The sequence below is a fragment of the Periophthalmus magnuspinnatus genome, chromosome 1 (assembly GCF_009829125.3).
Source record: "Periophthalmus magnuspinnatus isolate fPerMag1 chromosome 1, fPerMag1.2.pri, whole genome shotgun sequence".
NCBI classification, from domain to species: Eukaryota; Metazoa; Chordata; class Actinopteri; order Gobiiformes; family Gobiidae; genus Periophthalmus; species Periophthalmus magnuspinnatus.
In genome coordinates, this window is record NC_047126.1 from 3,237,500 (window position 1) to 3,262,380 (window position 24,881).

General features: G+C 42.4%; 4 protein-coding genes across 4 annotated transcripts; 3 read left to right on the forward strand and 1 right to left on the reverse strand.

Moving 5' to 3' along the window:
* Positions 1-243: 243 nt before the first annotated feature.
* Positions 244-2,967, forward strand: rnf11a (ring finger protein 11a). Its single transcript, XM_033967966.2, has 3 exons — positions 244-672; positions 1,824-1,990; positions 2,063-2,967. Exons 1-3 carry the CDS (start codon positions 574-576, stop codon positions 2,232-2,234), a joined length of 438 nt encoding a protein of 145 aa, XP_033823857.1. The 5' UTR covers positions 244-573; the 3' UTR covers positions 2,235-2,967.
* Positions 2,968-3,522: 555 nt separating this feature from the next.
* On the reverse strand, positions 3,523-6,902 carry LOC117378019 (heme oxygenase-like). Its single transcript, XM_033974563.2, has 6 exons — positions 6,836-6,902; positions 6,708-6,763; positions 6,154-6,265; positions 4,566-4,781; positions 4,216-4,488; positions 3,523-4,133 (listed from the first exon to the last, which is right to left on the reverse strand). The coding sequence occupies exons 2-6, from the start codon at positions 6,755-6,757 to the stop codon at positions 3,957-3,959; spliced, it is 828 nt and encodes a 275-aa protein (XP_033830454.2). The 5' UTR covers positions 6,758-6,763; positions 6,836-6,902; the 3' UTR covers positions 3,523-3,956.
* Positions 6,903-9,633: 2,731 nt separating this feature from the next.
* Positions 9,634-11,762, forward strand: LOC129456430 (HMG box-containing protein 4-like). Its single transcript, XM_055223484.1, has 5 exons — positions 9,634-9,780; positions 10,714-10,767; positions 10,857-11,105; positions 11,220-11,342; positions 11,593-11,762. The coding sequence occupies exons 1-5, from the start codon at positions 9,733-9,735 to the stop codon at positions 11,635-11,637; spliced, it is 519 nt and encodes a 172-aa protein (XP_055079459.1). The 5' UTR covers positions 9,634-9,732; the 3' UTR covers positions 11,638-11,762.
* Positions 11,763-12,675: 913 nt separating this feature from the next.
* On the forward strand, positions 12,676-24,529 carry LOC117379355 (uncharacterized). Its single transcript, XM_033976056.2, has 8 exons — positions 12,676-12,882; positions 15,203-15,531; positions 16,582-16,692; positions 16,770-16,892; positions 18,596-18,923; positions 20,748-20,807; positions 20,902-21,236; positions 22,920-24,529. Exons 2-8 carry the CDS (start codon positions 15,205-15,207, stop codon positions 24,387-24,389), a joined length of 2,754 nt encoding a protein of 917 aa, XP_033831947.1. The 5' UTR covers positions 12,676-12,882; positions 15,203-15,204; the 3' UTR covers positions 24,390-24,529.
* The last annotated feature ends 352 nt before the right edge of the window (positions 24,530-24,881 follow it).

Here is a 24,881-nt window from a genome sequence, read left to right on the forward strand (position 1 = left end):
GTGTTAATTATTTTTTGAGGACATTGTTCTTTTATTAATTAATTAATTAATCTATTTGAGGACAGTGTTCATTTATTTATTTATTTATCTATTTGAGGACAGTGTTCATTTATTTATTTATTTATTTATTAATCTATTTGAGGACATTGTTCATTTATTTATTTATTTTTCTATTTGAGGACAGTGTTCATTTATTTATTTATTTATGTATTTGAGGACAGTGTTCATTGAGGTCAGCTGACAGCTCGCTGTGACGACACTTCCGGTCTACATTTAGTAAACACTGCTGCTCAGATTCTAAACTGTCGTGTTTTTGTGATTCAAACGTGTCATTTCCTGGTTGTTTTTCGGTCTCTCTGTGTCGTTCTTGTTTCCCTCCAGAGCCGTTCATGTTTCTTGTTTTGTGGCTCTTAAATGTCGTTCTGATTCTGATTCTTTAATGGGCTAGCAGATGTGTTAGCTAAAAACAAACACTTGTCTCTTCGCGTTAGCTAAAGGCTAAAGGCTAAAGGCTAGTTCTACTTTGACGCTGTTTCTCAGTTCGTCTGAGACTCTGATGGTGGTGGAACTTCAATGGGGAACTGTCTTTTTTCTCAAGGAGCAGACGACGTTTCTCTGCTGAACGAATCTGAGGGAGGAAGTCTGCCCGGAGAGCCTCCTCCACCAGACCAGGTGTGTGTGTCACTCAGACTCCACTACACCACCACCACCACAACACCACCACAGAGCATTAAACTCCACCAGACCAGGTGTGTGTGTCACTCAGACTCCACTACACCACCACAACAACACCACCAGACCAGGTGTGTGTGTCACTCAGACTCCACTACACCACCACCACAACAACACCACCACAGAGCATTAAACTCCACCAGACCAGGTGTGTGTGTCACTCAGACTCCACTACACCACCACAACACCACCAGACCAGGTGTGTGTGTCACTCACAGACTCTAGTACACCACCACAGAGCATTAAACTCCACCAGACCAGGTGTGTGTCTGTCAGGGAGCATTGACTCAACTGAGGCAGGTTTATTTGTGCAGCACAGTTCATACACAAGGTAATTCAAAGTGTTTTAGAGAATAAGAAGGACATTAAAATCACAAAACAACAAATCAAAACAAATAATCTTCATAGAATTAACATTAAAGGAGAAAAGTGCAGAATAAAACCCTCAGAGAAACAGAACCGTTTGAGTCTGGATTTAAACATCGTCAAAGTCGAGGCCTGAGTCACATCTTCAGGAAGAATGATCCAGGTTTTAACTGCACAAAACTGAAACACTGAATCCCCATATTTAGTCCTGGTTTAGTCCTGGTTTAGTCCTGGTTTAGTTCTGGTTTAGTCCTGGGAGCCACAGGAGCCAGTGCAGAGACCTGAGCACAGGACACATGTGTGAAGTACTTCCTGGTTCTAGACCTGAGCACAGGACACATGTGTGAAGTACTTCCTGGTTCTAGACCTGACCCGAGCAGCAGTGTTCTGGATGTTCTGGATGTTCTGTTCTGTCTTAAGGCTCGTTTGGAGAGGACAGTGAACAGGACGTTACAGTCGTCTGATCTACTGGACACAAACGCAGGATAAGTCTCTCTAAGTCTGGTTTTGACAGACTGATCCTGGTGTACTAGTGTACAGTGCATTAAAGCCGCAGTATGGAACTGTCTTCATGTGGCACCTGTATGATTCAATGGAAACAGACAGTTAAAACCATACTCTGGAACATTTTGGACTTTAACATACTAAGCATCTTTATTCATTCTCCATGTCTGAAAGTGCAGTTCCTCTCCTGTGTAAACACTAACTTGAAGCTCATTTTCTAGGAGCGTCCACAGCCGGTGTATCATCCCAGACCAGGTGAGAGACGCCTGGCGAGTCAGCTGACTGAAGAAGAGCAGATCCGCATCGCCCAGCGCATCGGCCTCATCCAACACCTGCCCAAAGGCCTCTTTGACCCCGGATCTGACCCGTCTGATAAGAAAGTCAAAGAGTATGGACCGTCTCTCAGAATCTCATCTCTCTCTGTCAGTATCAAAGTTAACGTGTGTTTGTTTTTCTCTAGGTGTGTCATCTGTATGATGGATTTTGAATATGGCGACCCCGTCCGATTCTTGCCCTGCCTACACATTTACCACGTGGATTGCATTGACCCGTGGCTGATGCGCTCCTTCACCTGCCCCTCCTGCATGGAGCCAGTGGACGCTGCTCTGTTGTCGTCTTATGAGGCCAACTAACGGCTCACGTCTGACCGCGTCTTATCACGAAGCACCTTAGCTGTTCTACCCGGTGTAGCCCAGGTAAAGAACACGTATCAGCACAGCATTTAAAGACGAAGTGAAACCTTTTTGCCTTTTCTCATTGGGCAGTGTGCCATATGATGCATAACGATGACTATTAGATTTTTTAGGTAGAAAATTAGTAATGCAATGTAATCAAAGTATTTTTTATGATGTTCCGTGTGTTCTGGTTTAGTGAAGCGTGTCCTTTTCATAGTTTGACACATTGTGCAATAGCAAAGTATAAAAGAGTAGCTGGAGATGACTGGAAAACCTTATGACCAGGGCGAGCCTGAAGTGACTGAAGTAGAGCTGCCTTGTATCAGTCATGATTTTTGTTTTTTTTTTCTAAATAAATATGACTCTTATTATTATTAATTATAAACCTAGAAACAACAGACTCGACTGAACGGTGAAGCGCCTCAGCTGAAGTGCACCTCTGTATTTGAGTCGACCTAACGACGCTTTGGGTCTGTGTAATCTGTTAATAATATTGTAGTAATAATAAAATGTGGTGTTGTATTCTGGCGTTCCAGTCAGCGGCGCACTGTCCGACGGCCCTTAAACAGCTGATGTCGATGTGATGATGTTTACCACACTGAGCAGTCACTTTTAAAACACATACAGTAACATTCTGCACTAGTCATGTGGTATGATCATTGAATGTAAATAAATATTTTGAATATTTTGCCAGTGCTTCTGTGTTTCTGTGCATGAAGTACATTCACAGTTCACCTCTGTGTCCACTAGGGGGAGACAGCACCGTTTCTTTTGGTGGTACTTTTATTTTTTTTTAGGAATATTTAAGTTTTAATTTCAAATGTAAACCACAATTAACAAGCGTGATTTATTTATTTTACAGTCAGGACACATTAATAAAACTGCTCTAATCAAAACCTTAATTCCTAAATCTTAACCTAAAACCTGGGAAGATTTGCAAATGTAAATATTTCTCTCCTGTCGATTGGAACTGGATTTCAAAGTAGAGCTTCAGGATGCAAAAAGACGAAAGAGCTTTAGTTTTAAAAGTGAAAAACAGAACTTCATGGCTGATTCTAGTCCAGAATGTGTTTGACAGAAGTATTTCCAGTCGGCCACAAGGGGGCGATGAAGGACAAATCTGCAGATAAAGTCATGACTAAGACCATTTCTCTTTTTCTCCTGAGGACTCTCATCAGGGCGAGCAGCTTTAGACTTACAGATATGACATTTAACTGCTAAGAGCAAACAGCCAGGGACGACACTCGGCCTGATCCTGTGACAGTTTTATTTAAAGGAAATGACAAAAAGGAAGGACAGAAGGACAGTTTTGTTGCCTGAAGAACAAAACATATTTAACTTTTACATTAACTCAGATGTTTCTAAATGCAATTACTCTCAGTTTGAACAGAACACGAGGCAGAGAACGATAAAAAGGCAATAGTTTTTTAATTAAATTCTATAAAACACTAAAATCCTACAGACAAATGTTTCTTTTTGCATTTATGTTCAGTTATTTACACTTACACAGAGTTTGCAAAGAGTCTGAAAAAACACTTTAATTGAATATTCACATCGTATTGCACAAGGAACATATTGCACGTGGTTTTCATTCGTTACAAAAGTGATATTTTACAAAAACATTTACATTTTTAAACAGGTGCATAGATTTACAGACACAAAACGACACGAGGGCGAAATCTAAAAGGCATAAACTCCCATCGTGACAGTGACCAACGCCAAGAAGAAACCCACAAACATCCGGAAGAGCGGGAAAACGCTGACGACGGACGGCTGCGTTTGCTTCGCCCGAGTCGACTCTGACCTTCGACCCTCGTCTTGGGGTTGACTTAGCATGGATTGTAAACCGTCAAACACCTGCGGAACGGAACAGAACGTACAGAATGAGTAAGAACGTGGTGATAAGTAAACCGCCGAGATCACTGGGACAAACATTTACCTGGATGTTTAACTCGAACGCGGTGGCGGCCTCCTGCAGGACGCTCTCCCGCTCCTCCTGCGCGAGCTCGATGCTGTTCATGCGACTGCGGTACAGCTGCTTGAACAGGTTGGGGCTGGACACTCCGGGGAAAGCGAAGAACGAGAGGCCTTCAGAACCTTTGAGCCCCATCGACTTCTGCGCAATCCGACCGAGCACCTGCCCCCCGGACAAGTCGCCGAGGTACCGAGTGTAAGCGTGGGCCACCAACAACTCGGGGTTTTCTCTCCCGATCTGCTCAAACGGATGAAACGTGCGTTAGTCGAGTCGTTTTAACGTTCGATTTGAAGGTTTTGAGGGAGATGTTTCACCTGTCTGAGTCTGTGGGCGTATCTCTTCGTCGCGGCGGGAGTTCGGATCTGCTCTCTCCACTCGGGTCCGTAGAAAAACGCCAAATCCTTCTCGATCGACTCCAGACGGGACAGTTCCTGAGGGAAGTAAATGGGAGCGACGGCGGGATGGTCGCGGTTTCGATCCATTTCTTCCTCCAGAGCCGTGTAGATTTCATGCAGGGAGCACAGGAGCAGCTGGAAACACAAGTCCGAGTTAACACGCCGGGTTGTTTTTGTTGATTTATTCGTTAATTTGATGGAAAAGTACCACACACAGCAGCTCTGGAGTATGGGATCTACACTTTATTTAACCTCCTAGGACCACATTTTGGGTTGTCAAGGCCACAACGCAAATTTTTAGAAGAAGAAGAAACAGCAACGATGCAAAAATGTTCAGTTTAGAATATTTTTAAGAGTTTAGAATGTTCTGTTTTTTGTGTAAAGGCAGATGTCTTCCTGCAGCAAGAGGCGCAAATATCGTTTCTCATTTTGTTTTCACTCAGGACAAATGTTGCGATGGATAGTTTGTGCAAATTATTCTTCAAATGTTCTCTCAAAATGATTAAAACGAATGTCCTCCTATGTTTTTCACACTCATCAGGTCCAATCAGCCCAAAAAAAAACAAAGAGAAATGAATAAAACATGAAAGAGCTCGAGTCTCAGGAGGTTAAGTACATTTTACAGTGGATACTTTTTGGTTTTACTTCACTACTTTTGAGAGCAGTATCTGTACTTCCTACTCATTATATTTTGAGACCTGCTGAAAAGTCTGAGGGTTTATTTTAACATGTTTATAATTTAAGAAAACTGTCACTACATTTGCTTTTCTACACCTCAAAATCTGCACAAAATACTTATACTTACTTATTTTTTTACTCTTTAAGTACATTTTACAGCGGATACTTTTTACTTTTCCTTGAGTACATTTGAGAGCAGTATCTGTACTTTATACTCCACTACATTTTTGAACAAGACTGAAAAGTAAAAGTATTTTTCATTATAGTTTGACCTGCTGAAAAATCTGAGCGTTTATTTTAACACGTTCATAATTTGAGCAAAAATAAAAACAGATTCAGTTGTTTCTGTCTCTACATTTGCTTTGCTACACCTCAAAATCTACTACTACTACTAATAATACTACATTTTATTTATAATTTACTCTTCATTCCACAGAATCTCAGAGCGCTACAATAAAACGAGAACTTCAAACCAACACTAAACCGCTAAATGTTAAAAAAACGCATAAAAAATGAGCTTTTCTAAATAAAAAGATCTTTAAATTTGCTAAAAGTCCAGGGTCTGTGCGGCTCTGGACACGGAGGCGAAATCTGCGTGAAATACTTGTACTTTTTACTCTTTAAATCTGTGTTTAAACAGATACTTTCATACGTTTTACTCATGCGCATCTTTTATGTTTCTGTGGGTTCGTTTGACTGAAGTAACCGCACGGAAACTGACAAATACAAAGACTCTGTTCAGTCACATCCTGACGCCGACGCAGCTGAGGTGTTTTGCACAAAGACACAACAACAACGACGTTCAACACTTTTATGAAGAGACACAAACCTTAAACTGTGGTAACGTGACCTGTCCTCTCTGGAAGCTCAGCATCAGCTCCGTGTTCTCCGCTCTGACGTGACTCTCCTTCGTCGCTGTTTTTATTTGTTCAGACAGATCCCTGAAAAAATGAGAGAAAACAGAGATATAATCAGGTTTGCACGCATGATTTTTTTTAATTTTTTATCACATTTTTATTAATTTTTGGCGTGATAATTAAACTATAGACGGACAAACATCAACAGAACATCACAAGTCCAGGAAAAAATGAGTAAAATAAAAGGATTTGTGCGTCTGTATTAAACTTAGACGTGGATAAACTAAATAATAAAATAAAATAAAATTACTAAACTTAAGATCAGACACTGTTTGGCTGCAGAAATTAACAGTTTTCTCTTTCTGTGGACGATTTTAAATAAGAAAAATGAATAAATAACAGCACGGATTGACAGTGAGATGAGGAATGACGGGGTTTCTGTGTGACTGCAACTTTTTTTTTTTGCACGATTTTTAAGAATTTGAGTAAAACAAATGACAGGAGTTAAACCAAACTTAAATCTGACCTGTCCGTTGTCGACTCACTGGACGTCCCGAGCTTCTTATCCGTCTCCATTGTTCCCTGTGTGTGAAAATGAACATTACTGAAGCTGTAAAACGATGCATTTGTCCCAAAAAAGCCTCAAATCCTCACCAGTTGTAGTGCAGTCTCTTCGTTTGTCCTGTCTCTTGTGTGCTCAGCTGCTCGGCCTCAGTGTCCCGTACAGGCTGTGCTTTTGTGTCTTTATACGCACCTCCCCAGGCTCCTCCTCCTCCTCTTCCTCCTCCTCCTCCTCGGCCTGAGAGGGAGAAAACAGGAAATCAGAGCCACCACAAGCTTCAGCTAAACATGAATCAGCTCCTCTGGCTTTAACATGAGACGGCAGGTTTGGGGAGAGAGAGCGGGACGGGCCCGAGTTAACGTGAGTCAGGAAGTTTAGTCTGGGAAAGTAAAGAGAGGAGGAGGAGGAGGAGGAGGAGGAGGAGGAGGAGCCCAGAGGAGGGGGAGGAGGAGCAGCTGGGACTTAACATGACTCTGGATTTTCAAGTGCAAAAGGGGAAACGTTGAAAGCCTGACTAAGCAAACACAGATCACATGGTTAAAGACACGTCCTGTGAGTAAAACACCAGGACATGAGCTGATCTCAACTGAAGAAGAAGAAGAAGAAGGTTTTTTTTTTGCATTTTTGTCTTAAGTCTGGTCCAGATTTGGTTTGGTGAAAATGTGTGAGGCCTTGATCTTTCCTTCGAACCATTAATATCAAACGCAAACGAACTATTTAATCGTTTTTGACTTTTTATCGCACATGGATTTCACCTTTTATAACCAAAATGAATCATACACAGATTATAAATGTGGAAAAGTGAACATTTACAGGTTTTTATTCCGCACTTTTCACGTTTTAATGTTAATTTTATGATGATTATTTGTGATTATTTATGTTTTAATGTCTTTCTTATTCCGTAAAACACTTTGAATTACTTCGTGTACAGACTGTGCTGTGTAAATAAACTTGCGTCGCCGTTTAAACTGTGGTTTTGATCATCGCAATAAAATAAATTCAACCAAAAAATAAAAATAAAATAAATTGAACCAAACAAACTCAGCATTTTCGTAGCAAAGGTTCAAACGTCTTTAAACCTTTAATCTTTATCCGTTTAACCATAAAACTCACAGAGGTCGTGGCCTCGGAGCTGCTGCCATCTACTGGTGAAATATAATATCTCTTGTACGAGGCCACACAGAAGTATTTTTACTCCAGATGCCGTGGACCCGTGGAGGTTTGTACACGGGCCGCACTTTGCCCCCGGGCCGGACTTTGGGTGTGCTTTATTTCTACACCCTGGAGCTTTGTAAACAGGTGTAGGGGTCAAGGGTCATCCAGGGCTCGTCAGTGTCAAGAGAAAGATTTTACATAACAACAAATACTTAGATTAAATGTAGCAGGGCCCAGACTGAAGCCGTTTTACACGATAAAAAAACACTTAAGAGACTTTGTTCAAAATGTTTAAAATAAAGTGATTTTCTGGGTAAAAACAGACAAACCTGAGGATATTTGGGAGATTAAAACAGAAAAGAGTCTGTTCTTTGTGTAAATGCACAGAGAGGATTATTGTTTTTATCCAGTGTTTCAAATAAATCTAAAGAAAACAAAAAACAAAACATAAAATCTGAACAACAGAAGTTTGACCTGAAGTGTCTCCAGTGTCACTGAGGGAACAGAAAGTTTAAGGTCATTGTATAAGAAAGTACAACAAGTACTGCCCCACCACAGAGCCTACAGCCTATACACTACAGCCTACACCACAGAGCCTACAGCCTACTGACTATACACTACAGCCTACACCACAGAGCCTACAGCCTACACACTACAGTCTACACACTACAGCCTACACACTACAGTCTGCACACTACAGCCTACACCCTACAGTCTACAGCCTACACACTACAGCCTACACACTACAGCCTACAGATTAGTCTACACACTACAGCCTATACACTACAGCCTACACCACAGAGCCTACAGCCTACACACTACAGCCTACACCCTACAGTCTACACACTACAGCCTACAGATTAGTCTACACACTACAGCCTATACACTACAGCCTACACCACAGAGCCTACAGTCTACACACTACAGCCTACACACTACAGCCTACACCCTACAGTCTACACACTACAGCCTACACCCTACAGTCTGCACACTACAGCCTACACACTACAGCCTACACCCTACAGTCTACACACTACAGCCTACACCCTACACACTACAGTCTACAGACTACAGCCTACAGATTAGTCTACACACTACAGCCTATACACTACAGCCTACACCACAGAGCCTACAGCCTACACACTACAGCCTACACACTACAGCCTACACCCTACAGTCTACACACTACAGCCTACACACTACAGTCTACACACTACAGCCTACAGATTAGTCTACACACTACAGCCTACACACTACAGCCTACAGTCTACACCTCAGAGCCTAGTCTACACACTACACCCTACAGACTACACACTACAGTCCACACACTACAGCCTACACACTACACCACAGAGCCTAGTCTACACACTACACACTACAGCCTACATGCTACAGCCTACACACTACAGCCTACACACTACACCCTACACACTACACCCTACAGCCTACACACTACAGTCTACACCCTACGCCCTACAGCCTACATGGTACACTCTACAGTCTACGCACTACAGCCTACACAGTACAGCATACACCCTACAGCCTACACACTACAGCCTACAGTCTCCTGACAGTGAGGACACATGTTTCAGTGTAAAGTTCAGAACAGAGTGAACCTGAAACAGCTGATGTCGAACATAAACAGAAAAAAGCGCCACGACAAAAACAAACAGGTGGCGCCGATTAATCATTAACGAGACTGTGAGCGCGCGCGCTGTGTGGACGCGCGCACGGTGTGACCGCGCGCACTTTAATAAACTCGTGTTTTTCTCGGTCGCTGGTCCCGGGGTCAGTCAGAGTCTGATCTGATGCAGAAATAAAAGTTTAAAGAAACATGGAGAAGAAAAGACGCGTCTGTGTGGAGCGAGACACGAGAGGAGAGGTAAAAATACACACAGTACTGCGTCTGAAATACACACACTACAGCGTCTGAAATACACACAGTACTGCGTCTGAAATACACACAGTACTGCGTCTGAAATACACACACTACAGCGTCTGAAATACACACACTACACACACTACTGCGTCTGAAATACACACACTACACACACTACTGCGTCTGAAATACACACACTACTGCGTCTGAAATACACACACTACTGCGTCTGAAATACACACACTACACACACTACTGAGTCTGAAATACACACTACACACACTACTGCGTCTGAAATACACACACTACTGCGTCTGAAATACACACACTACTGCGTCTGAAATACACACACTACACACACTACTGCGTCTGAAATACACACACTACACACACTACTGCGTCTGAAATACACACACTACACACACTACTGCGTCTGAAATACACACACTACACACACTACTGCGTCTGAAATACACACACTACTGCGTCTGAAATACACACACTACACACACTACTGCGTCTGAAATACACACACTACTGCGTCTGAAATACACACACTACACACACTACTGCGTCTGAAATACACACACTACTGCGTCTGAAATACACACACTACTGCGTCTGAAATACACACACTACTGCGTCTGAAATACACACACTACACACACTACTGCGTCTGAAATACACACACTACTGCGTCTGAAATACACACACTACACACACTACTGCGTCTGAAATACACACAGTACTGCGTCTGAAATACACACACTACTGCGTCTGAAATACACACAGTACTGCGTCTGAAATACACACACTACTGCGTCTGAAATACACACACTACTGCGTCTGAAATACACACAGTACTGCGTCTGAAATACACTATTTATTATTATTTTTCTTAATTTTTTTCATGTTTTCTTTTCTGCTAAATCAAAGTTCTGTGACTCTGACCTGGTGCTGGACTCGTCTCTAAAGACTCGCGCAGAACAGGTCAGGTTTTCCTAAACAGCGCCCCCTCGTGGCCATTCACGTCGCAGCCTAAGACCTGAACTTGAACCATTTTCTGGTGGCTTTTCCAGAGGGACGTCCCGCTGTTGGACACTGCACTGACCTGCTCCGTGTCTCGGGCGGCTCTCGTCTGGTCAGAGCTGGACGGTCGCTCTGCTCTCGTGTCGTCCCATGAGCCTTTGCCCGCTCTGGAGGTCAGTGTGTGTCCGTGCTCGTCTTTACCCGGACTCTGTGACCACGCCCCCGTGACCGCGGCCGCTCACCTGCACCTGCTCGGAGAAGCTCTGTCCCTGATCGGACTTTACCTCCAGGACACGGACGTGAGTGTCCTGCTCTGAACTCTGTGGTTTTAGTGTTTGACGAGGCTCTTTGGTGTCGATCATGTGTCACTTTAAACACTGAGCGCAGTTTGTCTTTGTCTTCTGTGTTTGCAGAGGCGGGTGTCCGTGTCCACTGCTCTGTCCGTCCTGCTGGACTCTCTGCTGTGCACTTTGGCTCCTCTGGTGTCCCTCAGCTCTCAGGTCCCAGAGCTGCAGGGCTGTGTCCAACACTCTGTGGTAAGTCACATGTTTAACGACACGTCCACAGCCCTGATGCAAAATGGAGATGTTACATTAGAGTCTATTTTTACTTTATTTTTAAGTCTATTTTTTACATTATTTTAAACTATTTATCTATTATCTTGTTTTCTTGCATGTACCATTTTCCTTCTGTTCTTTAACTGTGCGGTGCAACACTGGAATTTCCCCACTGTGGGACTAATAAAGTTATATCTGATCTTATCTTAAAATACTAAATGTTTTTAAGGACCTCACTCTGGAAAATGTGTCCTACCTGATGCCAGGGCTGTGAGGAAAAGGATCAGAGACAAAATGTGGCGTCGTCGTGTTTCTTTGTCACTATTAACTCATTTCATTTTGCATTATTTGAAAAAAAAATTGAACATATCTAATTTATAAAAGTCTTTGTATCACCTCTCCACCAGCTCCTTTCATTTTTTTATTTCCTTATTTTTATAGAACGCTCTGAATCGTCCATAGATGGCGCTACTTTTACAAACCACAGACCAGCGTAACACTGCTGCACCTGTAAATAAAACACATAACTCATTTCTTTTTGCATTATTTGTCTAAAAAAATAAAGGAAAACTCCCGCACTCTCTCACTCTTAATGCAATTTATTCCATACAACGTTTCGGTGGCTCTGACCTTCTTCAGGTGCGAGGACAGCCCCTTCCGCACACCTTATGTAAATCAAGGGACCGCCCCCTTTAGTTTAATCAACCAATAGTCGTAAGAGACGTATTCACAATCAGACCCAAAAAACACCCGCAAGATTGTGCAGAATTCCCTCTACAAACGGGAATTCTGCACAATCTTGTATGGAATAAATTGCATTAAGAGTGAGACGGCGTGCGGGAGTTTTCCTTTATTTTTTTTTAGACAAATGCTCCGCCTCCTGCGCACCTGTCGCCCAGTCAGGTGAGCAGAGTTTACACAGAAACACAGAACTTTTGCATTATTTGAACAACTATTGAATACATATAATTTATAAAAGTCTTTGCATCACCTCTGGACCCGCTCCTTTCATTTTTTATTTCCTCATTTCTATAGAACGCTCTGAATCGTCCATAGATGGCGCTACTTTTACTGTCGCACCTGTAAATAAAACACACGCTGAGTCTAATAACGACAGGAGCAGGAACAGTTTGACTCATTCACATTCCTCCCGGAGTTTCACTGTTCCTTTTAATGACTTGACTTAAACCTGAGTGATGTCATTATCTGCTCTGTCACACGGCGCGCGGCTTTTGTCCCGCCTCCTCGTCTTGACACTTCTGGCACAGTTGGAGGGCGTGCGTGGAGGCGAGGTCGGGGGTTGAAATGATTCACCGTTGCCTCTGGATACACCTGCTCCACCCTTTTTGGGAATGCTCCGGCAAAAACTCCAAAACCTGTTGTGCGAAAATGAAGCCGGACTGAACTGGGCGTGGTCAGACCCGTCCTGTCGTCTCACTGCGTCTCAGAGGAGTCATTTGTTCTCCGGGAGTCCAACGCCGCGCCGGGTAACGAGGCTGAACGCACACACAGGTCACAGGTGAGTACGATTCACCTTTTTTACGACACCGGATTTATTCGAAAACGAGACTTTAGATCAAGGTTATTCAAACTTTTCTCAATAACGGCCACGTATAAAAACACAAACAAAGCCGAGGGACGATTTAGGGACATAAACTCGTCGCCGACGCAGTGAAAACTTCAGATTTGCGTGTTTATTTCAAGTTAGACTGAACCTTTAGACCTTTATTCACGCTTACGTCCTCAATGGGACACGTGAAATATTAAATTTTCAGGAATATACAGTAAAAAAGTTCAGTTTAAAATAAAATAACATGGGACGATTCACCTGGAAGCTCGAGGTCACATGTCCAACTTAAGGCCCACGGGCTAAATGTGGCCCTCTACGTCATTTTCCATGGCCTTTGACGGGGGAAATTATAAGATATGATGGTTTAAAATGTCACTTTATTACATCTTTCCAAAAGCGTGTGTAATATTTGTAACTTGAGTAAGTAATAAATACAGGAACAGTTGATTAACAATTTAATCAAATCTATTTTTCATTTGGCCCTTTGACAGCAGATATTTCCTGATGTGGCCCTCAGTGAAAATATGTTTGACACACCTGATTTAGGGCCAAGAAAAATTGGTCTGAGGGCCACGTTTAGCCCCCGGGCCACAGTTTGGACACATCTGATTCACACTGAGGAGTTGAAAAGTTTCTCATAGGGATTAAAGACGATCTCCACACTGCGCTCAACGTTTTGTGTTCAGTTCTGACAGTTTGCAGCTTTTAAATACATGAATGGGGATTATGCGACAGTTTAAACTCAAAAATGATCCTTTTATTAGAGAAACAAACTTGTATCGCATTGAATTATGGAAAAGAAATGGCTCAAACTGCTTTTCTTTCTATATTAGATCGTGCAGATTTAATAAACGTGCAAACTTCAGCCTCGACTTTAAACTCGAGGCTGTTCGTTTCATAACAGACGATGAGTTTAAACCGTCGCTGCGTGACTTTGACGACAGACTCAATATTTCACCTGTTCGTTCAACTTTCGCACCAAAAACGAGCTGGAAAAAAAGAGCTTTGGGCTGTTTTTACTTCACAAAAATGGAAAACATTTAAACGACAAGCAAAACTGGAAACACTGGTGCCACCAACGCACTTTAAAAATGTGGAGATGAACATTAATAATCACAGCTGCTCCTGTTTTAATGTTTTAAATCGACTCGTGCGGTTGTTGTTTTGTTTGTTTTTGGACGTTTTTGAAAAATAGAGTCTTGTGGTGTCGAGATAAATGAAAAAATTGGTTCACTTTTTGTTCTATAGTTTGCTTTTCTTAAGTTTTTTTTTTTTTAATATAGCTCTGTTCCAAACAATGTTGTTGAACTGGACGGGTGAGGTGCGGTTTATCTTTTTATCAGACTAAACTAATTATTAATCGAATCAAATAAGCGCAGACGATGAAAGCTTTAGTGTAAATACTATAAATATCTGAATAAATGTGTCTTTGTTCAGTTATGAGCTTCAGCGGGACCAATCCACTTTATTTATACAGCACATTTCACAATAATAATACATTTTATTTATATAGCGCTTTTCAACACACTCAAAGTCGCTTCACAATACATAAAAGAATAAAATATCACAGAATTTACAACATAAAATCAAACATTAAAAGCGATTTTGAACAGGTGAGACAAACAAATACATTATAAATAAAAACAATTAAGTAATTCAACATTTAGACTAGAATAAAATAGCAAAAATAAAAAAATATGTATATAAAACAATTACCAATAAAACAATAAAATCAAATAAAACAAGCAAGTAAAATCAATAGGAGCAAATCAATAAAAGACGACAGACGCAGAGACGCAGACGCAGAGACACAGACACAGACGACTCATGAGTTAAAAGCCACAGAGTAAAAGTCTTAAGACGAGACTTAAAACTCCACAGTGGAGCCGTTTGGACGTGACGAGGCAGAACATTCCAGAGCTTTGGACCAGAAACAGAAAAGGCTCCGTCTCCTCTGGTTTTAAGTCTCGTCTTAGGCCCCACGAGCTGGACCTGGACCTGGCCCTCGGACCTCGGACCTCAGAGCGCCGGAGTTTAAATTTGGATGAGGTCCGAGATGTGATCTGAGGCCAGTCCATTCAAAGCTTTAAAAACAAACAATAAAACCTTAAAATCAATTCTAAAATGAACAGGGAGCCGGTGCAAAGACGCAAGAACTGGAGCGATGTGTTCATGTTTTTTATTTCCTGTTAAAAGTCGGGCAGCGGCGTTTTGGACAAACTGCGAGGGATAAAGTGCATTTTGGTTGAATAAACGTGTCTTTGTTCAGTTATGAGCTTCAGCGGGAGCGATGGCGACTCCTCCTCCGCAGACCTCAGGCTTCTTCTCCTGGGAAACATCGGCTGCGGAAAGACCTGCTCCGCGGACACCATCCTGAACGAGAAGGCGCCGCTGTCCGCGAGCGCGTCCAGGGGGAGCGTCCAGCGGCGGGGCTTCGTCGAGGGCAGGAGGGTCACGGTGGTGGAGGCTCCGCGGTGGTACTGGAGCGGCGGGGAAATGGACGAGAGCATCCGGAAAGAGACGGAGAAGGCGATGACGCTGCTGGCTCCGGGACCGCACGCCATTCTCCTGCTCATCCCCGTGTTTCAGTTCACAGAGGTGGGTAAAAAGTACAGATACTGGAGCGGAAAGTACACACGTAAAAGTAAAAGTATCACATGAAAAAATCTACTAAACCACTTGTTTGAAAATGTACTTAAAGAGGAAAAAGTTAAAGTGTTTTGTGCAGTTTTTGAGTCTAAAAAAGCTTCAAATGTGGTGATTTTGATAAAAATTTGAGGTGAATTTTGATCAACCACGGCGCCGTATAATCCCAAAGTGTTTTTATTTGTGTATTTGTACAAACGTGTTAAAAATAAACTCCTCAGACTTTAATAAAAACAATACTTTTACTTTTCAGGCCAGTTCAGAAACGCAGTGAAGTAGAAAGTACAGATACTGCTCTCAGGTGTCGTAAAGTAAAAAGTATCCTGTTTCAGATTTATTAAGTACATAAAAGTAAAAGGACAATGAACGGGAAAAAGTACAGATACCGGAGCAAGAAATACACACGTAAAAGTAAAAGTATCACATGAAAAAATCTACTAAAGCACCGGTTTAACTTTTTACTCTTTAAGTACATTTTTAAAGTGTTTTGTGCAGATTTTGAGTCTAAAAAAGCTTCAAATGTGGTGATTTTGATAAAGATTTGTGCTGAATTTTGATCAACAGAAGCAATACCACAGCGCCGTATACTTCTAAACAGTTTTTATTTGTGTATTTTTGCAAACGTGTTAAACATAAACTCCTCAGAATTTGCAGCAAGTCTCAGATAATGATAAAAAAACACTTTTACTTTTCAATCCTGGAGTGGAAAGTACAGATACTGCTCTCAGGTGTCGTGAAGTAAAAGTCAAAAGTATCCAGTTTCAGACGTACTTAAGTACACATTGTTGGCATCAGTACTTTACTTAAGCGCAGTACTTTTATTTGACTACTTTTAACTGATCAAGCGCAGCAAAACGTGTTCACTCCAACAACGATTTGACAGATTTAAACTTCGTCTTTCGTTTACTGCTTGTACTTTTATGTTCCGTTACGGGTCATTTGAGTTTTTTTTAATAATTCTCTTGAGTTTTTATGATTTACTTTGTGTTTCTGTTGCGTCAGATGGAAAGTCTTGTCCCTGCGGAGCTCGAGCGTCTGTTCGGGGAGGATGTTCTGAATCACACTCTGATCCTGTTCACGTGTGGGGATTATCTGATCGGACGGACTCTGGAGGTACAGCCCTGCGCTCCAGTGTTTTTACACAAATACAAAGCTACACACTGTGCTAAAAAAAAAAACGTTTTCTGTAGGAATACCTGAAGAAGGAGCCCGCCGCCCTGACGCAGATACTCGACAGGTGTAACGGCGGATGTCACGTGATCAATAACCGACACAGAGAGGACAGGATGCAGGTCCAGCAGCTCCTGGAAAAGGCGAGAAAATAAACACGCTACATTATTTATACGGAGCCCCGCATAGGACATTTGTGAAATATAATATTAACGCGTGGCCACGAGAGAATATCACGTTCCCACACGATATTATCTTGAGGGAACGAGTTAATTATCACGAGGGAACGACTCAAGACATGCGCAGATATCCTCATGAAAAGTCTTAAAATATAACCGTCCAAAGCGTCGCTAATACGTCATTGTAGCTCATCCCCAGCATAAAATAATGTTTGATTTTGAGGTCCCGACTTTCCCAAGCCTCTCTTCTTCTTTTTACCACGCTTCCTTTTCTACCTGTACTTCTAGCTCATGTGCGCCGCCAAGAGGTCGCCTGCTGCACCTGCTTGTCAAAAATATGTAATAATAATTTCTATACATATATTTTCACGGACGCACGAGATATTTAACTTAAAAAATAAAAATGCGCACGTCTTAATTAAGTCGTTCCCTCAAGATAATATAATGTGGGAACGTGATATTATCTCGTGGCCACGCGTTAATATTATATTTCACAAATGTCCTATGCGGGGCTCTGTAATTTTACACTTTAAACACATATTTTTTAAGCTGCGTTTCTCTCCTGATCAGCTCCAGTTCACACAAAGATCATATAAACACATAAATCACAGGTACAACAAGAGTTTTTTTATTTTTCTTCTCTCTCCGCTCTTCTGTTTTATGATGTTTACGCCCACACGGCCACCGACACAGAACTGGTTTAGACGTAAAAATAAAAGGAGACACAGATTTATCAGCCCGAAGTGGAAAAGTTAAAGACAAATGAGATAAAAACACACAAGGTTTAAAAAGTTTGTACATGTGACAAAGAAATGGATCAAATCAAAGAAGGTTTGGACCAATGTGTGAGAAAGAGATTTATATGTGTGTGTGTGTGTGTGGATAAATTGGTGTGTGTGTGTGTATAGATTGGTATGATTTTGTGTCTGTGAATAAATTGGTATAGTTTGTGTATCTGTATAAATTAGTTTGTGTGTGTGCATAAACTAATATGGTTGTGTGTGTGGATAAATTGGTGTGTGTGTATCTGTGTAAATTGGTGTGTGTGTGCATAAACTAATATGGTTTTGTGTGTATCTGTGTAAATTAGTGTGTGTGTGTGTGTGTGTGTGTAAACTGAATGTGTTTATAAAAGTCGTATTTGTGTGTGAGTTGTGTTGTTTTTGACGTATGTACCACACGTTTTCAGTCTTTCACCTTCACCAAACTGTTCTTCTGACTTAACCCCCGTCTGTCCAGGGGCGACACGTGGAAATTAGTTTTTTTTTCTATAACCTGACACCAAACATCTGCAAACGTCTTTACTGTTTATGTTTTTAACGTCAGTGTTTTGTTGTGCACTGTCCAAATAAAACTGTACCATAAAGTCTCCAGCAGAGGCCGATATTTTCTTTTTCCCGACCTATAAAAAACACACAAAACGTGACTACACAGGCGTCTTACGGGCTCGTGGTAAAATAAAAGTGTGTGGGTGAGTTTATGATCAATTTTAAATAACAGAATTTGGAGAAAATAATCAAAATCGGTCCTACATATGTCGCTTTCTGTGCCATTTGTGAATTTGTAATGAGACTCTGGTAAAGTTATGTAGGTTCTGTCAGTTTATGATGATTTAAAAGCTCGTTCTCCTCTTTTAATGTTAATTTTATTTATGTTTTCTTCCTCAGGTTGACGCCGTCGTCCAGAGAAACGGCATCCACGCCCTGAAGACGGCAGAGGAGCGCGAACTCGACAAAAGGATCCAAGAACGAAAACGAGAGCTGATGGAAAACTACAGAGCTCAAAGGGAAGCGCGGAGACAGAGCTTCAACACGGAGTTTGGGACCAACGCGGAAACCAAAAGCTTCACGAGCCGGGTCAGCGAGAGGGGGAGCGGCGGACGGGACGACGTCGAGGGTCGAGTGGAAATTAGACAAGTGTCCAACGGGCTCCGCTCCAGTCAAACGCAAGAACAAGAGCCAACGGCGAGGACGACGGGCCTTAAATTCAACTCGGGTGACTGTGAAAGTGTTAAGACTCAGAGCAGTGACGGGAAGAACCTGGAGAACAGAGGTCCCTCGTTTATCGTGGGGGTTATGTTTGAAAAATAACCCGAAATACGTGAAATCCGCTAAGTGTCAGCTGTGAACCCCCTCACCACACACTTTATACACTTTTCTCACACAGGCGTTAACATTTTTGGACTAAACCAGGACTAAAAAACTGGACTAAACCAGGACTAAAAAACTGGACTAAACCAGGACTAAAAAACTGGACTAAACCAGGACTAAAAAACTGGACTAAACCAGGACTAAAAAACTGGACTAAACCAGGACTAAAAAACTGGACTAAACCAGGACTAAAAAACTGGACTAAACCAGGACTAAAAAACTGGACTAAACCAGGACTAAAAAACTGGACTAAACCAGGACTAAAAAACTGGACTAAACCTGGACTAAAAAACTGGACTAAAACTGAACTAAAACTGGACTGAGACGGGACTAAGAACCAGGATTCAACAAGTCACATTTCTCTCTCGTTTAAACACAAAGTTCAAACCTTCGTAGGCGTCTTTGTCGGTGCAGAACGTTTCATCGACATTGTGGGTTTTGTCGGGGAGGAAACAAATCGCAAACATACAGCACTTCAGAGTCACACTGAGATCCAACGTTTATGTAAATTTGTCTGAACACATTCTGTACTGGACAGGAGACACGGCACGGAGGAGACTGATGGACAATGGTCTACAGTCCAACAGCCAATCAAGATCATGTTCTGAATAAAGTTGTCCCTCATGGATTTTTTTGTGCAATTTTAACAGCATATAAACATGCATTGTGTTCTGCGTCCTGATTGGCTGTTGGACTTATTTTCTGAACTCAAACTTAAAACACGCCAAAACAACAGCGGTCCCCCAAAACAGACTAGTAACCTTGTCGGCATAGCAACCAAATGTCACCAACAAAAGCAGCTAAGTTAATGACGACACATAAAAAAGAACAAACAAAGGCGGCTCTGGCTCAGTTCTGTGTGGGGGAGGACGGGGTTAAATCTAGAGCCAAAATGGTGGCCGAAAGTGCAGAAAGATGTGGTCAGGGGTCAAAATCGTAGCCGAAAGTCCTATTTGTGGGAGAAAATAGGTGAAACTAAACTGCCAAACAGGTTCCGAAAGGTGTTATCTCAGAACTATAACGAGAGACGGAGTTTAAATCTGTCAACTGGACAAGTCATGGAGCGAGGACGTCTTCAGTCCAACGACGATTTGTCCAGTTGACAGATTTAAACTGCGTCTTTTGCTTTGGATCAGACTTTGACGACTGAGGGACACGGACAACTCTGAAGTGAACACAAAATATCACATCACTACAACACAATACTAATTTTGCGTAACTGTATTCTGGTACTTTTAGTTACTACTTTTCACTTGGTGGTATTCGTACAATTACTTTTCTAAACTCAAAGAAACGCACAGCAGAACACGATCGCACAATTTGGCTTCAAACTGCACAGAATCAGTGACGGAAAAACACAAAACCTGCTCTTTTGGTGCGTACGTGTGTGATTTTAGTTTGTACAGTCAGCGATACGACGTGCATCAAGCTGTTTTTAATCTTACGTTGCGTTTTTTTTCTATAACTTATGTGCAACTTGATATAAAAGTACTCGCAGTATTCAGCAGTACTGTACTCCGTATCAGAATTCATTACAAAACACATTTTAATCCAAATATTCAGTATTGTGTAACCGAAAAACACACTTCCCATCACTGCTTCTGACTGTAAATTATTCTTAAAACTAACTCTAAATGTCCTAACTGGCATTTCTCTCTTTTGTCTACAGAGGGCGCCGTTTCCTCACAAACGTCTCACGCTGCATCTATCCCCAAAATCACCAGCACTTGTAAGTTTCAGCTTTTCTCATTCAGTTTTTTGTCACACTTTATACGTGCAGACTACATAACTGCACCGTTTGATCTAAATTCTGTTATTTCCAGTTTACGACGGAGAAAACGGCGTTGAAGAAACATCTCCCACAATTCCCACAACTCCCCCCCGCTCGTCTTTTTTGTCCTCATCCCATTCTTCATCCTCTGCATCTGCGTTCACTTCACCTTCTGCGTCTGCGTTTTCTTCACCCTCTGCTTCGGCGTTTTCCTCCGACTCGCCTCGCTCGTCCTCACAGTCTTCCGAACTCCGCCTGGTTCTGGTGGGGCGGTCCCGGGCGGGGAAGAGCGAGGTGGGGAACTGTATCCTGGGCCTCGGCGCGTTCAGATCAGACCTGGTGACTCAGGACTGCGAGAAGAAACGGGCAGAAGTCTGTGGGAGAAAGGTTTGTTATTTTAAACTTGACCAGCAGTGGCATTACAAGTTCTTTCTGTAAATATTTGTATTGGCAAGTAGCGCGTATTTCCATTTGGCGTACTGGTACACAAGTTTAGAGTATCCTCAGTGTGAAATAACGAAGATGTGAGGTTATGTATTTGAATAATTTCACGTATAAGTCGCATCTGAGTATAAGTCGCCCCCCCCGGACAAAAAAGTGACACTTATAGTCCGGAAAATACAGTAAACATGGATTTCAGAGATGTATAAAATATGATACATAGCGACGGACAGTTCAAATACTGTTGATACTTTACAGCTCATGTGGGTGTGATGCTAACTGGAGGCACTGCTCTGTCTGTTACTCAAATTAGACGTTAATCTGAGTTTTGTTTTAACATAATCGGACCAGGAAGAGCCAACTTGGCACACATGAAATCATCTGTTAGTTTTTTTTAACAGCTGAAACTACCTCACATGTAAAATTATACTCACAAGCTAGCTAGCGTTAGCCAACAGTTTTTCCATTAGTCACTCTCACCGTTTTTATTGAAAATCGAACTCCTAAACGGGACTATTAATGCTCGGATTGATCACGGGCTTCTGAAAACATGTAGTTTGAATCCATTTTGTGTTTTTTTTTGTTGAGTTTTCAGACCATTTTAAAACTTTTTTGATGGCGTTTGCTAATGCGTCACCATGGTAACCAACGAACACAGCCCAAGGTGACGTCATTACAAAGTGTCAATACATTCTGAGCGGCGAAAAGTTAAAATTAATCAAAGGTGAACGCCGTGTGAAACCCATGGATATTTAAAGTTGCACTATAGGAGTTTTCTGATGGAAGGGCATCAGCTTTGCCATAAAAATGTTACACAGTAGTTTTCAGACACTTCAGGAACAAAACGTAGTGCCTTTTTTTAATGAAACTGAACCGTCCCGCCCACTTTAAGTCCGCTCCACTTCCGGAAGTAAAAATTCCCTTAATTTTCCCCTTAGACTTTTGTAAAAATTAAAATATTAAGAGTAGACCTGTCACGATAATCACTATATCGACTTCGATCGTTTAATACGTTAAATCGAACAGTACTTTTTGGGGGTAAATATTTATACTGGAGACTTTTTCTTTGTACTTGTACTAACGTTTACTGTTTTATGACACGATTTGAGCCGTAGAGGGATGAGAAAATAACTTCTATGACTCGTTATATACACAAACTAATTACAAAGTGAGTTTAGCTATAGATTTATTATTGAGTTAATGTTTTTTAATGATATTGTACATTTAGAGTACTTTTAAAACATGATCCTGCTGTAGAGTCAGTGGAATATTGCATTTTCAATATTATCGTTCAATATTATCGTCTATATTTCCTTCAAGTAGCTCCGTGGTGACGATTATCCATAACACGCCTGTTTTAAAGTCCAAAAAGCTTGTTTAAAACACAAAATTGGGCAAAATGTTTGAATAACTTTGCGGTTTTTAAGGATTCAGAGACAGATTTGTGGTCATCGATTGTCATGTAGCTGGAAAAACCTGAGCAAACTTTCAAACTTTCCATTTTTTTTCCGTAAAGTCTGAGAAAAATTAGCTTCTAGAACCAGGGGAAAAGGCCTGTTACTGTTGACCTCCATCGCTCTTTTTCCATTCCAGTTCTTTCGTATTTACTTACCTGTGTCTTACCTGTAGGTGGCAGTGGTGGACACCCCGGACTGGTTTACCACGGAGAAGTCTCCAGACGACGTACGAGCTCAGATCACGTCCTGCGTCGCCCTCTCCAGCCCCGGACCGCACGCCTTCCTCTTGTGTATCCCCGTGGACCAACCTGCCAACATGGAAGTGCAGGCGCTCCAAGCTCTGGCCAGCATTTTCGGCACCGACGCCGTCCAGAAACATGCCATCGCGATCTTTACGTTCTCGGACCGACTCAGGGACAGCGGGAAAGCCAAGGGTAAAAGTATTGAAGCGTACATTTCTAGCGAGAGGCCGGATCTTTTAAAAGTGGTGGAGAAGTGTAGGGACAGGTTTCACATCATGGAACGAGACGGAGGTGCGGGGAACGTGGCCGAGCTGCTGGAGATGGTCGACCAGACGGTGAAGGAAGCAGGAGGACAATGCTACTCTTCGCCGGCGTTTCAGGAGGCGGAGAACAAAGTGAGGCAAAAGCAAATGGAGATCGCCCGGGAGCAGAAAGGTTTCAAGCCGGAAGCCCAAAAACAAGAAGACCTGAGGCTGCTGAACTCCGAAAGACGACGCAACTTCTCGTACATGCAGCCCCTTGAAGAGGACGTCGTTACTGAAGAGATGGAGAAGCTAAGGGACGAAGCGGAGATGAGCGTCAGCGCAATGGACATCGAAAGCCTCCCTCCGGTTGTACTTTCTAACTTCTCACCGTCGTTGCTGCAAACCGTCAAGGACAAGATGGAGGCGGGCATGAAGACGTTGCCCGGTTTGTTGTCAGACGGCTCGACGTGGGTCACCAAAGGAGCCGAGTCCCTGAGAAAGAGTCCCGTGTGGGGGAAGGCCGGCAGCGGTGCTCAAAGTGTCCAGAAGATGATTAAGGACAGTGCTGTTTGGGAACAGGTCGCAGCGAGAAAACAACAGATTTCCAAAGCTGTTGGAGGTAAAATTCCCAAAGTGGTCGTAGATGCCTCCGCCAGTCCAGTTTGGGGCAAAGTAGGTTCTGGAGCCAAATCCGGGGCAGATTTATTAGCAAAGACCTCGGTACAACTTGGATCTGGAGCAAAGAACCTGGCGCAAAGTCCTGTATGGGGGAAGATGGGTTCAGGGGCTAAATCTGGTGCCAAAATGGTGGCCGAAAGTCCCGTGTGGGGAAAGATGGGGTCAGGAGCCAAAGCAGGGGCCAAAATGGTAGCCGAAAGTCCAATGTGGGAGAAAATAGGCCAAACTGCCAAACAAGTGCCAAAGGTGGTCATTGCCGGAGCGGTGCTTGGACTAGTGCTCGGTGTGTTCCTCGGTGGTCTGTTAGGGGGCGCTATAGGGGCAGGGGTTGGATCTGCACTGAGTGAAGTGGGCAGACGCAAGTTCGGAAATAAAAGAACACTGGAAAATTCACAAGTTGGAAACGTGGATAGAAATGTGAGCAGCACTGTGGAATCTGTGGTCAAAAGTGGTGAGAAAGTTTTCAAACGAGAATAATCTGTAAAAGTACGACCGCCGTGGGTGTTTTTATGAGGATATTGATCTGCACAAAATCTATTTATATCATTAAATAACTTGTAAATATTCCTCTCTGTTGCACAACAGCTTTACCTGAAATAAAGAACTGTACCACATTTACCACTGTGTCACATTTCGTAATAATTCAGAACTCTTAATGAAACTCGTTAGTGTCAACACATTTTGATTGCTTAACTTAACTGATGACTCTGTGTGTTTGTGTGTGTGCTTGTGTGCGTGCATGTTTTTGTGCGTGTTTGCCAGTGGGCACGTTGTGGCAAAGACCTGCCACAGAATCTGGCGTGAGGTCCAAGTGTTTGGCGAGGCTTTATCTCGGGGTCTCAGGCTGGTCACCGTTGGCCCGTTTGGCGTCTTTTATTATGTGACAAATGGGTGAAACACTCTGGCCACATAATCTTTTTGTAGTATTTTCTGACCCGCTTTTCAATTAAATTGAGCCATTATTTGCAC